Raw genomic sequence first — 12,617 nt, 5'->3', positions numbered from 1 at the left:
CTTGAAGATGTACCCATGTACTTGCAAGACTCTCTTTTTTCTAACTGCCCCTATGTATCTTTGCCTTGTCTAGATTCTGAAATTGTATAAGTGTAAAAAAAATTTACCAAGATTCTGAAATTATTCTTGATTGAAATTGGTATCTAAATCACTCAATCCTTCTTCATTTGTCTTGGCTTGTTTCTCTTTTTCCATCCTGTGATCTCCAAGCTGGGTCGGTGTTTTTGACTTCACCTTTTTAGACTCTGTCACTGGATTCAGAAGAAAAGAGTATGTTCTCCCTGCTCCTAAAATCATCATTTTTATTTCACTGGGAGCAGGCCTTACCCTGGGAAGGCTACACTTTTGAACAGACACAGACTCAAGGTTTCTATCCAGTATCTGGTTTTCAGCCATTCACTTGAATCAGAAATCGTAATCAAGATCAAAAAACTACCTTGTGAATAATTTTTCCATCTAGGTACTTGTATGTCCCACTGTTGCCATAATTTGTAAGTGCTTCCCAAGGTTTTAAAAATAGAAAGAACAAAATGCTCTCCTACTTTCTTACCCCCTCCTTTATTTTCCAAACCCTGTGAAAAATAGCTTACTTTAGAAGGATTTACTTTGCCTGCCTTATTTGCTTCTTCGCCTATGCAAAGAATTTGCAGAGGGAAAGATGCCTTGCAGAAATGGGTCCTGCAGAAATGCTACCATTCTTCACAGTCGTCAGGACCACATGCAGTATCCCTGAATTCCTCTCCTGGGACAGTGCTGTCTCTGTTATTTCAACCTCTCCCACTGGTGACACAATTTTTGTGGAGAAATATTTTTGCCAAACAGTCATGACAGAAACTGAGCAGGGCTGCCTCAAAGTTTAATGTACTCTGCAAATTGTCTATACTTCAGCATGCATGGCTTGTCCTTTGTCAGCTTTGGATTGGTTTTAAGTCCTGAACAGGAAGGCTCTTCAGGTAAACCAGCAGCCTGTTAAAGCCCTGCAAGCACTGGTGAATGAGCAGCTCCAGAGTGTGTCTGCTTTCTTTAAAAACTTTGGACGAGCAGAGAAAAATCTCATGAGTACCAACAGCAGCAAAAGGGGCCAGTTTGAAATGTATTATATGAGAACAACAGGTTTTCAGCAATGTTGCTACCTTGCCATAATTTTATGCCAATCAGTTTGTTGGGAGGAAGTGATGGCTATTCTTTTTATTTATCTTTCCATTTTTCTTAGCTTCTTTCTTTTCTCTTGCTTCCAAATGGAGGCCACACATATGAATAAGTTAGAATGGCAGATCTCCAGTGCAGGGCTGAGTTCAATACTCTCTGCATTGACTTGGATCCTCTCCTGCCCCTTGGACAGTTTCTGTTTGGTACTCAGATGTTATCTAGTTTTTTGTATTGAAGGAAACGAGGGTTGTGGCTTTCAGTGCTGTCCTCATGGATTGCTTTCAATAGCAGTTTGTAGTGTATCTATTCTGACTCACTGGATATCAAAGTGTTAAAAACATTCCTCTGGTTTCTTGTTTTTAATGGTCTTAAGATATGTTTCTATCAGCAAGGCCTTTACAATCCAGATACTTTGATCAAACCTACCAATTTCTTTGTCATTTTCATGTTAGACTGATCCACTGTTTCTTTTTCTGAAACAATAGAAATCAAGGGAAATCTATCTGAAAAGGTGATGGTACTAATTGCTCTTATAAAGACAAAGTTTTGGCTGAATTTGTGATTCTATTATCTGTGTTAATTATCTTGCCTTCACTGCATGTTAAAAATGGGTGAAATTAGAAGGGTCTTTTCACCCAAACAGTACCATATCTAGGAAAGTTTCTCCATGCTCTATATAAAAAACAGGCCAGACAATTTATTTATGGCAAGCTAACAGTCCTGAGTCCATGTTTTAAACTTCAGGGCTAAGTGGACTGACTTGAAGGTGCTCTTATCTAGCAAGTTCAAAGCAGAACACAGCTGGGAAAACCTGCCTCCCCCCCCAACACATGTGTTTTGCTCATGTCCAGGAAATGTTTTCAGTAGCAAAACTTATTTTTGCTTAAAAAAGATAAATAATCCAGGATTTTCTAGTTAATTTACAAGCTTATACCTAAACTGGGAAGGACAGACGTGTTTTCACTAATAAAAGGTATTTCTAGTCCTTAATCAGTTCAAGTCTGGTTTTCTAATAGCAGTCAGGGGAGTGGTGGCAATAGTTACACAACTGCTGCCCTGGGGGAGTTAAATTTTGCTTTTGGCATCTCCTGTGTTAAGCAGAGAAGAGCTGTTTGGGGCTGGAAGAATGATATATATCTGCGGGAGGGAGGGAGCTGCAGGGGAGCGGGGAGCACTTTAAATGAATTCTTTAATGGGAGCCCTTTCCAGAAGGCATCCGTGGTATTCCTCTGCAAAAGGAAGAATAAGTACTCAGCACCATATATGGTGACACTTTTATGTTTTTTAATATAAACATGTACAGGCTGGAGCAATCCGTGTAGATGGGTTTTGCTGATTGGTTGGGCCAGAGGGGAGGGAAGGAAATGAGACCCTGTTTTTAATATCTCAACATTAGAAAACTTAAGAGCTTGGGTTTGAATAAATAAACAGTAGGCAGAGTTGGAAAGATTTTCAGCTTTGTAAAATAGCCCTTTCCTCTGTCTTGATTTTCCAGCTTTTTTATTTATTTTCCTTTAGCTGGTTTGTTTGCAGCTGCTTCATTCTGTAAATTGCTTTGATTTTTGTTCAGGGAGTATGTTGTTCCCAGTGCAGATAGCAACAGATCAGTAAAAGCTATTTGAGATAGCTTGGCTCCAAATATATGGGGACCAAATCCACTCAGTCAATCCCCACAATAATGGACATAGAAAAGGGGAATGCCACACTGGGTATGAGCTGCTTTAGTGCAACACACAGTAACAGCTCAGGCAAGTTACAGAGGAGGAAACCCCTGTTTTTCTGATTTCACTTAAATATTTCAGGAACCAAGTTGGAGAATGCAGCTGCCAGGTGTCTCTGATGCTGCGGGAGAGTTCAGCTTCCACAGCAGAAATGCTCAGAGAGTGAGTATTTTTCCCAGGGACTTGCATGGGTGGGTTCTATTTTTTGCTCCGTTAATTCCCTGCCCTTACAGACCCAGGCTGGCTGCTGTTCAACCTAATCCCCAAATGTGACCTAACAAATTGTTTTCATCATACAAGCTAAGCACGTTGTACCAAGCCAGAGTAGAGAAGATCTTTTTTGTTTGTGCCCTTATATGGCTCCTGAAGTCATCATTGATGCAATAAACTAATGGAGTATGCTCCTCTAATCAACCTCCCCTTCTATAAACACATTTTGTTCCTGCTCTGAGATTGTTCCCTGACATTTTTAAACCAGCCCCTTTCCTGGCTCTCTCTTTCTTTTCTTTTTCGGATCATAGTGGGAGGGAATCAGCCAGCTCTGGAGAGCAAAGAGATGGTGGAGATCATGGTAAACTAACATTTGGTAGAACAAGTGGCTTCAAAAAGAACAGCAGTGTAACCAGAGTAGCTGAGGAAGAGCAGGAGGACGTCCGAGGCGTTCTGAAGAGGCGAGTGGAAACTCGGGAGCACACAGAGGAGAGCCTGAGGCAGCAGGAAGCTGAACAACTCGATTTCCGTGATATTTTAGGCAAGAAAGTCAGCACCAAAAGTTTTTCTGAGGAGGAACTGAAAGAGATCCCAGCCGAGCAAATGGACTTCCGAGCAAACCTGCAGCGGCAGGTCAAACCCAAGACCTTGTCAGAGGAGGAGAGGAAAGTCCATGCTCCCCAGCAGGTGGACTTCCGCTCTGTGCTGGCCAAGAAGGGCACCCCAAAAACCCCATTGCCAGAGAAGGCACCACCTCCTAAACCTGCAGTTACAGATTTCAGGTCTGTGCTGGGCTCCAAGAAAAAGCCACCTGCGGAGAATGGCAGTGCTGGCACCCCTGCACCAAACGCTCGTGCCAACTCTGAAGCCCAGAACGCGACCCCCAATTCTCAAGCCCCCGTTGCCAAACCAGCAGTGAAAAAAGAGGAGAAGAATGACAGAAACTGTGAACGTGGGTGTGCAGTGGTGGATGGCGGAATAATTGGGAAAAAAGCTGAAAACAAAGCACCAGCAAGCAAACCACCAGCAAGCAAAGGAACAGCACCCTCCTTTACAGAGAAGCTTCAGGATGCTCAAGTAGCTGATGGTGAAAAATTGGTCTTACAATGTCGGATTTCCTCTGATCCCCCTGCAGCTGTCACCTGGACTCTAGACAGCAAAGCCATCAAATCATCGAAGTCCATTGTCATCTCCCAAGAAGGTAAATTAATTGCATTACAAGCCAGCTGGATGGCACACTGTTATATCTGGCTCTTGATTAATAATATTTAGTTCATTAAAGGTAATGCAATATTTATTTAAGTCCTGTGCCAGTAACTGTTTCCAGATGCAGCTTTCTTGTTATTTCAGTGGAGTACACAAGGAACAGTATTGTTTGACATTTCTTCCAGATTCCCCTTTAACAGCCTGCAGATGTAAATTTTATAAAGTTGAACTTCTTGCATTTTTAAATACTGTTTACATTGCTAACGCTGTTTAAGGAGCTGGTACATGATGCTTATTTAAACTAAGCTTTAAGGATTTAGAACATTGAAGGCATAATAATATTATTGCTGGTTTACAAATTCTAATTGAATTCTTCTGTATGTTTAATATTTCAGGCTTTTTATTGCAGTAGGAAACACAGAAGCAAAGAGGGGTTGTGTCATAGAATGAAATTACTACAACTACAAGTTAAGATCAGAGTTGAGAACAGATTTCCAGTGTATTTAAAGCCCCACCACAGATGCTTCTGTTGCCATTACGAGCACTGAAATATTTGAACTGCACTGGCTTGGTGACTTTTAACTAACTTCAAAACTGTATAGAATATGGTAGAAGTCTTTAGGGGGAATACTTATTGTTTTCAAACTGAGTGATTCCCTTGTGGTTGACTTTTTGGGTGATCAAACCCACTAGACTGTTTTTTGCATTAAAGTTAAGATTGTATCTAGACAAAATATATTTTCCTTGGGACAAAAATAGGAAAGAAGAACAAATGATAGCACAGAAAAACCCTTCTTTACTTCGTATGTGTTCCATAAAACACTGAGGGAATTATCTGGAGAATTATATCCTCTGGCACACTCTAACAAAAAAGTTCATGTTCACAGTGAGAATTATAGCTTGAAACAGGGGTCTGCACTCTTACTTTTCAATCTTCCTTCATTTAATCCAGGTTATTTTTAGTCTTACCAAATGAGAACCAAATTAATAAGCAGAACAGTTCAGCACAACCAGTGAATCCTTGTGCAGTGTTCCAAGCAGAGTAACACAGGCATTGTCCTGAAGTGGATACAGTCAGAAATAGCATTGTCCTCAGAGAGGCTTGGGGTACTTGAGTAGTGCACTAAGGAGATACCAAAGCAGATGGAGAAAGGCAAATGGTAGCAGGTGCATTGTGTCTGGCCTGTGTGTGAAGTAGCAGCATGTGTTTTTTGGGTCCTTTTTTGTGAGTCCATGTTAATTTTCACCTAAGGGGACTGTATAGAATAAGGATAAGTGTCATGTACATGAGAAGACATTGACTGGTAGAAATTCCATTCTTACAAAAAGGACTGACAGAATCAGTCTGTTTAGGCAGCCTTATGCTGGAAGCAAGATTTCAAGGCTTTTTCTGGAGTTGCTCAGAGTGGAAAAGAAATTATACAACCCAACAGTGTTCCAAGCAGAGTAACACAGGCATTGTCCTGAAGTGGATACAGTCAGAAATAGCATTGTCCTCAGAGAGGCTTGGGGTACTTGAGTAGTGCACTAAGGAGATACCAAAGCAGATGGAGAAAGGCAAATGGTAGCAGGTGCATTGTGTCTGGCCTGTGTGTGAAGTAGCAGCATGTGTTTTTTGGGTCCTTTTTTGTGAGTCCATGTTAATTTTCACCTAAGGGGACTGTATAGAATAAGGATAAGTGTCATGTACATGAGAAGACATTGGTAGAAATTCCATTCTTACAAAAAGGACTGACAGAATCAGTCTGTTTAGGCAGCCTTATGCTGGAAGCAAGATTTCAAGGCTTTTGCTCAGAGTGGAAAAGAAATTATACCTCCCACAGTTTCATGGCTCCTGTCAAAGTCCATCAGATAGACAGCACCTCTGTATCAAAGCTTCTGAGCTATGGTGGAGCCTCCTAAAGTCCCAAAGCTTTAGTGTTATGGTGCTGCAGAAAGCTGTTTTCTTCACTGAAATAATCTGAGCAACTGGCTTTCATAATCCCCCAACTCTTATTCACTCTATAAAATGGTACTGTGGAATTGCAAATCAAGGGCAGCTGTTTACAGTGAAGTGATCCTGATGTCCAGAAATGCTCAGCCACCTGTGTGAGCAGGGCAGGAGGCTTCTCCCATCCAGCTTGTCTGGGCTGGGTGACACTCCTGCTCACAGCACTCCAGGGTGTCAGGCATTTACAGTGCTTTCCACTGAGGGCAGGATCAAAGCTCAGTCCTGCATAAGGGATCCACTTCTCCAGGACAGCTTCTTGCAGGGGTTGAAGACACTGTCCTTATGTTCCACTTGTACCTGCACTGTTGCACTTGAACCATGCTTAGGAGTCAGTGTTACCAGTATCTCAAATTAGGCTTTCTTCTGTACATATTTGCAGAGGATCTTGGAAAGAAGTATTACACAGGGCTCTAAGTTTTGTCCTTTAATGGAAAGGCAAGGAATGAGGATTAGAACTATTTTTTTAAACCTTATTACATACCCTCTGGTACACTGAGAGGGTGCATTGCATGATGGTCAGTTTTGTTTTTTTCCTGACAGTACCTGCTAGCTTTGGCTCTTGGAGCAGAATGTGTTGCTGCTCTCTCACTGTAAGATTCTTTCATGCCAAGTGTTAAGTAACTAACTAGGTATGCATGATACTTTTAAGTTCCAGATTTCATAGAGATTCAGTTTTCTCTGTTTCCTTAATTAGGAACACATACTTACTTGAGGGAACCAAGAGAGGAGAAGGAATAACTGGAATAACAGACTAGAACTGGGAAATAGCAAATTCATTCAGTATCAGGAAATACTGTTCAATAGGGAAACTGTATTAGTCTCATAGATAGTGTTGGGAGCAGCTTTAAACATAGAGAGCACCAAGAACACTGGATGCAGTACAGAGCAGGCCAAAGGCAAAGTCCCAGTTTCCATCCTTTGCCCCAAATGCTGAAAATGCACCACCATCACACCCACAGGTGTACTTCAGCAGCAGTGCCTTTGTCAAAGCTTGGAGCAGCATTTAGTGTGCCCTGGAGGTAGTGCCCTAGAGTCATCCTCACCTGGAAGAAGGCTGAGTCTGTGGGGAAGAAGAGGAATTCAGAGCAAACAGACCGAGCTCACTTTAGTGGGTTTAGATCTTGCAAAGACATTTTTTATTTCTTTGGTATGACCTTGCTCCTCCTTGTTTTCAGCAACAAAATACACTATGGAAGAGGATGGACTAGATCTGTTCTTAACCATTTTACCAACTGCTTTTGTGCTGTTGTGATGTTTGGTGGTGACTGTGGTGGGTTTCTTTTAGATTCACCAGAGGTATTTCACAATAATTTGCATGTTCTTAACTGGAAAATTCCTTATCTGGAGTAAAGCATGTCCATCTGCTTCTTAGCCACACTACTAGCCTATCTTAGTATGGAATACTGTCCCACAAACCGGTCAGTGGAAGTAATACATGAACCCCCAGAATGCTATGTCATTGTGTTTTGGAAATTGAATTATTTCTCTCTGTCATTCCCAGAAGAGAGAAAAGGCAAAAAGAGACAAAAGTTTGCTCATCTTCTGATGCCAAATATGTGGTGTAGATAAATACATAAAATTCAGTTTCAGGAACATGCGATTAAACAGCAGCATATTTGGCCAGGAAAGTCAAACTGAGAAATATACTTGTGTGCACCATGTTCACAGGACAGGCAAACAATGTAAAAACTATGTGTAGTCCCTCACTGAAATAACTTTCCTTGGCATATTTGTCCCAGTTGATATTGAGGCCCTTTACCAGTTGGAAACAATGCTGTTCACAGGTGTCCTCTGTGCTTGCAGAGCCTGACTGACACTCAACTGCCCACCCAGTGCAGCTTAGCCATTGGAGTGCAGGAGAAGGGAGAGTGCTGTCCCTGCTTCTGTACTTTGGAGCAGCCTGGGTACAAACACCAGCATCAGAATAGTCTCTGACTGGTACGGCCTTTGCCAAAAGAAAAGCTAAACCCTGCTCCTAAAATGACCTTTATCTTCAGGCATGTTTATGCAGCATTTGGGTTGGTTTCTGGTAGTTAATCTAGGGCTTGCAGTGGATTCCATTATTGCAAGGTTAGGGTTAGTTAGAAGTCAGAATCTGGGCAGCATTATCCTGAATGTCACAATCACAACAATAGCTGATAGAATGTCATGTTCCCTCCATTTTACATTTCAACTATTTTCCCTTCCAAATCATGAACATCAGTACACTTCTTCTTCTATTCCTTTTTACACTTCCCCAAATAGTACTCTATTGGTTGATTGGCATGATTTTTTGCTTAATGTATTATTTTTATGATGAAGTGTGCTCTTGCACTATTTTTCTGACGTGGAATAATTTTATTAATGGTTTTATTTTATATTTTTCTTCTTTTAGACTGTCAGAGTGCCATTATCTACATTCCTGAGATAGATATTAATGTGCTTTTTGCCCATTAAAGATCAAAATAAGTGGTTGCTAACAATAAAAAGAGGGTACTCATAAATTGGAGCATTATACATTCATACAGTATGGGGTAGATGATTCATGGTTAAGAGGCACTTTAATGAGAGGCTTCTTTGCTTTAAGTTATGGGGGGGCTTTTTGTTTGGAAAAAATGTTTTTAAGAAGGCTCTAGCAGACATTGCAGTGAAGTTAGACATATAAGGACAGAGCAGAACAATTTTCCTCACAGGGTGAACACTTTAGAGCAGAACCCATTTTGTTTTACAGTTGTATAGCACTGGCCCAGCAGTGCCCTGTGCTGCTGTCCTGCTGTGTGACTCACTCTTACACTCTTGGACAGAAAATCACTGAGAAAGGTCTTGCATGGTTCCAAAGTCGTTCTATGAGATGGCAGTGAAAGGGTTGTGCACAGCATCCTCAGTAAACTGGCCAGCTGAGGTGTATGAGTGGATACAAGTCTAAACTCGCACATTTGCCATCTTTTAAGTCAGCTTGCTCAGCTTTTTTTGGATAGATTTAGTGCTCTATGACTATATAGATGGAAGAGAAACTTTCTAATATAGACTCAGGTAGCAGTGATGCTATAGCTTAGAAAATGCCCTGAGTTTGTATTGCTTTGTCTAAACCAGCATTTTTAGTTCCCAAGTTTCTTGGCAGCATAGAGATTTGGTAATCTTATTAGCAATAATGCCTTAACAACTTTCTTGTGACTTAACTCCTAAATCTTCCTACCAGTCATGCAAGTCTATGTCTGCCAGACTAGCTAGGATCTGTCGTGACTTTTTTGTTTTCTTTTTAATTAGATTTGAGTAAGAATGTGGTGTATAATTAACACAACTCTATGCACTGCTGAAAGTAGATGCATTTTGAACCTTACAAAAGCTTTTTCAGAAAGTTAAAGGTTGGGGAGATCATCTGAGCATCAGTTCTGATAATGCCCTGTTTGTCACAGGCCACATTTCCCTCTGCACTGTCATTTATGTCTGAATCTTCCAGAAAATGCATGAAGTGTGGATTTAAATACAGCAAAGGGAGATATTTCCCATAACCACTGGCAATTTATTGCAAAGTCTAGCTATTCTAGTAAGAGTTTTGTTATTAAATCAAGGTACCAAACAATGCCTTATTTCTAACTTGACAGAAAGGCTTTGACACTGTAACCAAGATAGCTTTCTCCTTTTTTTTGAAACTTGACATGTCAAGCTCTTACTAAATTTCTCTCCATGATGCACTTCATCCAGCCCTTGGAAGCTTGGGGGTTGTTTTGGTTTGGTTCTCTTTCCAATACCTCCTCTCCAGTTGCTGTTTGTTAGTTTATTATCCTATTTAGAAAAGAGGAAGCAGAATCATATGTGGGTATCAGCATCAATGAGAAGGAGATCACCTTCCTGTTGCTGCCCTTACATTATTGATCCTCTTTCTACCTCACAACGTTGGAACTCATGCTTGTCATTTCTCTATTAAGCCTTTAAACCTCCTGAATACACAGCATCTCTTGGTGCCATCAGAGCTTTTCTTTTCACTGTCTCAAGCTCCATTTTCTTTGAGTGAATGGGACTCAGCTTAAGAAGTAAATGAGATTGTTTGGGAGGACTATGCTGCTATCTTTTCCCTTTCCAAGATTCTTTCTAGCATTTGTAAATTTATAAAAGTTAATTTATGAGTACTTACATGTCATAGATTAAAATATTTAATTGCTTGGGTCCTATTCTGATCACAGAGGAAATCCACTAGAAACAGACTGAGTGATGATTTCCTATTGTCAGCTTCTGAAGAAGATCTTTATTTTGGCAGCTCTAACTCCTCCTAAATCAATATCCTTTATATAGTAATTAATGATGAATTATATAGCATTAATTAAAATCAGAATAATGTGATATTATCACAAATATTTTAGTAAAGGTTAAAAAAATTACCTTTGCACAGATACATTTGCTGGTTAAATGTCTAATGTTGTGAATCATGAAAGTAGGTTTCTTACATTGTTTTTCTTAAAACTCTATCAGTTATCAATCGTTACATTTGACATTTTTTCTTCTCTGAAATTCGTGTGGTTTTTTTCACTGTTTTCATTGTAACTGTAGTCAATATTTTCCTGGTCAATCCACTTCTCATTTTTAAACATGACTGTAACACTAGCACACATTTGAACTTGCCCAGACAATTTGAAATTTATTAGAAAATTAGTTCTATAAGCCAATGAGTTCCTTAAAAAATTATTATGTCTCCTAGGCACAATTTCTCACAGAGCAGTGTTTATTAATATTGCCTAAATACTCCACAGTACTTTCTTGTACCATGGGATACAAATGAGAAATCCATAAACTTGAGTCTGCATCATGGACGGGAATCGGGAGGTTGGCCAGCTAGATGCCAGTGTGGGGAATGAGACTAAGGAGCTGTTTTTTGTTGGTTTGTGTATTTGTTTTATATCTGAGGTTGACTTTCTGTGGAGTTTCATGGAAAGAATGCAGAAGCCTAGAGATATTTTAAACTGTCTTGCACTATTTTTGAGTAAGTCAGAGAACCCTTTAATAGCTCAAAATTCAAGGGAAAGGCTCTGTGTATCTAAACCAGAGCCTCCAGTAAAGTATCAGCTTCTGTGGCTGTTAAGGTCTTTTCTAGAGCTGCACCGGTCCCAATGTCTAAGTGGTGGATTCCAGTACTCATGTTTATTCCAATCCTGCACTTCGTGACAATGTTTAAGGATCATCCATGGCCTGCTTCTTAAAAAAAATAGAGGGTTGGGATGACAAAATATATATCAAGCATTTTAGCTGGCTGGGATTTGTGAAGTGCCAGGATTTCAGAATACCCAACTGGAGTAACTAGTCTGGGCTTTCTAGCAGTTCTGAGAAAATAATCTTGTCATGATGGGGTTTGCAGAGGAAATACCAAATACTTCATTGAAAGACATTTGGCCTTCTAGCCCCGGGAATTGACTGTAGCTCCAGATCACAGAACATAGGCCTGGTTGGGAAGTTCCCTGTCCTTATGAAATCTCATCAAGTTTGCCTGGGTTTCAGTGGTTTGCGTTTTTTTCTGGTTTTCCATGAAAATGAGGTTTCAACAGGCATGCTCCCTCAGCCTCCCCTTACAGTCCTGATCCAACCTGGCCAAATCTTTCTGGTGCATTGACCAATTTCATACCTAGTCCTGGTAGTCCATAGTTTCATAAATACTAGGGGCTATATAAAGGAGAGTGACCCAAATTATCTCATTTTCCCTTCACTCCTCCATTGAGGGCGACTACCATTGTATCTGGTGGTAGCATGAAGCCCAGCAATCCACATGTGTTTTGCATGTGCTGTTCCTGTGGAGTTCCTGGGGAGAAAGAAGAAGTGGAGGAAAATAGAATGCAGATTATTTCTTCTGGGAGGTGGGATTTAGGAGAGAAAATTACATGGCTCTTGAAAAAAAGCAGATTTCCTTCACCCTCTTTCTCACAAAATAAATTCATTAAACTGGTGTTAAGGAGTGACCCTGTGTCACATTAGTCTTCAGTGAGCTGAGGAAGGGCTTTTGAGCAGGTAGAAAACTCCTGCAGAAGCTAAAGTAAATTCTGCATTGTTCCAGTCCCTTAATGATTCACTTATTCTTACAGGCCAGGTTCCTTTCCTGCAATAAAGTGGCCAGAGGTCTCCTTCACATGTATATGTCTTTGTTCCATAGTTCATGGGTTTTGGATTAGCATCTTTAGGTTTCAATGTGCAATCTGTTCTAATAATGTTACATAGATTTATATAAATTCTTAGACTGGAAGTTATCTTTGGCTTGCTCTCCAAATGTCTCTTTAAACAGCAGAGACATGTGAATTTATATTTGCTAGATGCCTGCGAGAATACTTTTCTACTGTCTCTCCTCCATTTGGAATGGGGCTGCAGCTCGTGACATTTTT

At 40.4% G+C, this 12,617-nt stretch overlaps 1 protein-coding gene across 4 annotated transcripts in view; it reads left to right on the top strand.

The window, feature by feature from the left end:
- Nucleotides 1–12,617, top strand: part of MYLK (myosin light chain kinase) — a 195,863-nt gene that overhangs the window by 119,121 nt on the left and 64,125 nt on the right. For 3 of the 4 annotated variants that reach the window (XM_039702582.1, XM_039702591.1, XM_039702599.1), the window contains 2 exons: nt 2,952–3,032; nt 3,392–4,281. In XM_039702582.1, the coding sequence (XP_039558516.1) occupies nt 2,952–3,032; nt 3,392–4,281 (971 nt within the window). Of the gene's footprint in view, nt 1–2,298; nt 2,416–2,951; nt 3,033–3,391; nt 4,282–12,617 lie in introns of those variants that run through there. The other variant, XM_039702607.1, reaches the window with a different exon arrangement.

The sequence above is a fragment of the Passer montanus genome, unplaced genomic scaffold, assembly GCF_014805655.1.
Source record: "Passer montanus isolate IOZ18808 unplaced genomic scaffold, ASM1480565v1 scaffold1, whole genome shotgun sequence".
In the NCBI taxonomy this organism is placed as follows: Eukaryota; Metazoa; Chordata; class Aves; order Passeriformes; family Passeridae; genus Passer; species Passer montanus.
Note: the sequence above shows the minus strand (reverse complement) of the source record. Positions and strands in the feature narration are given on the sequence as shown.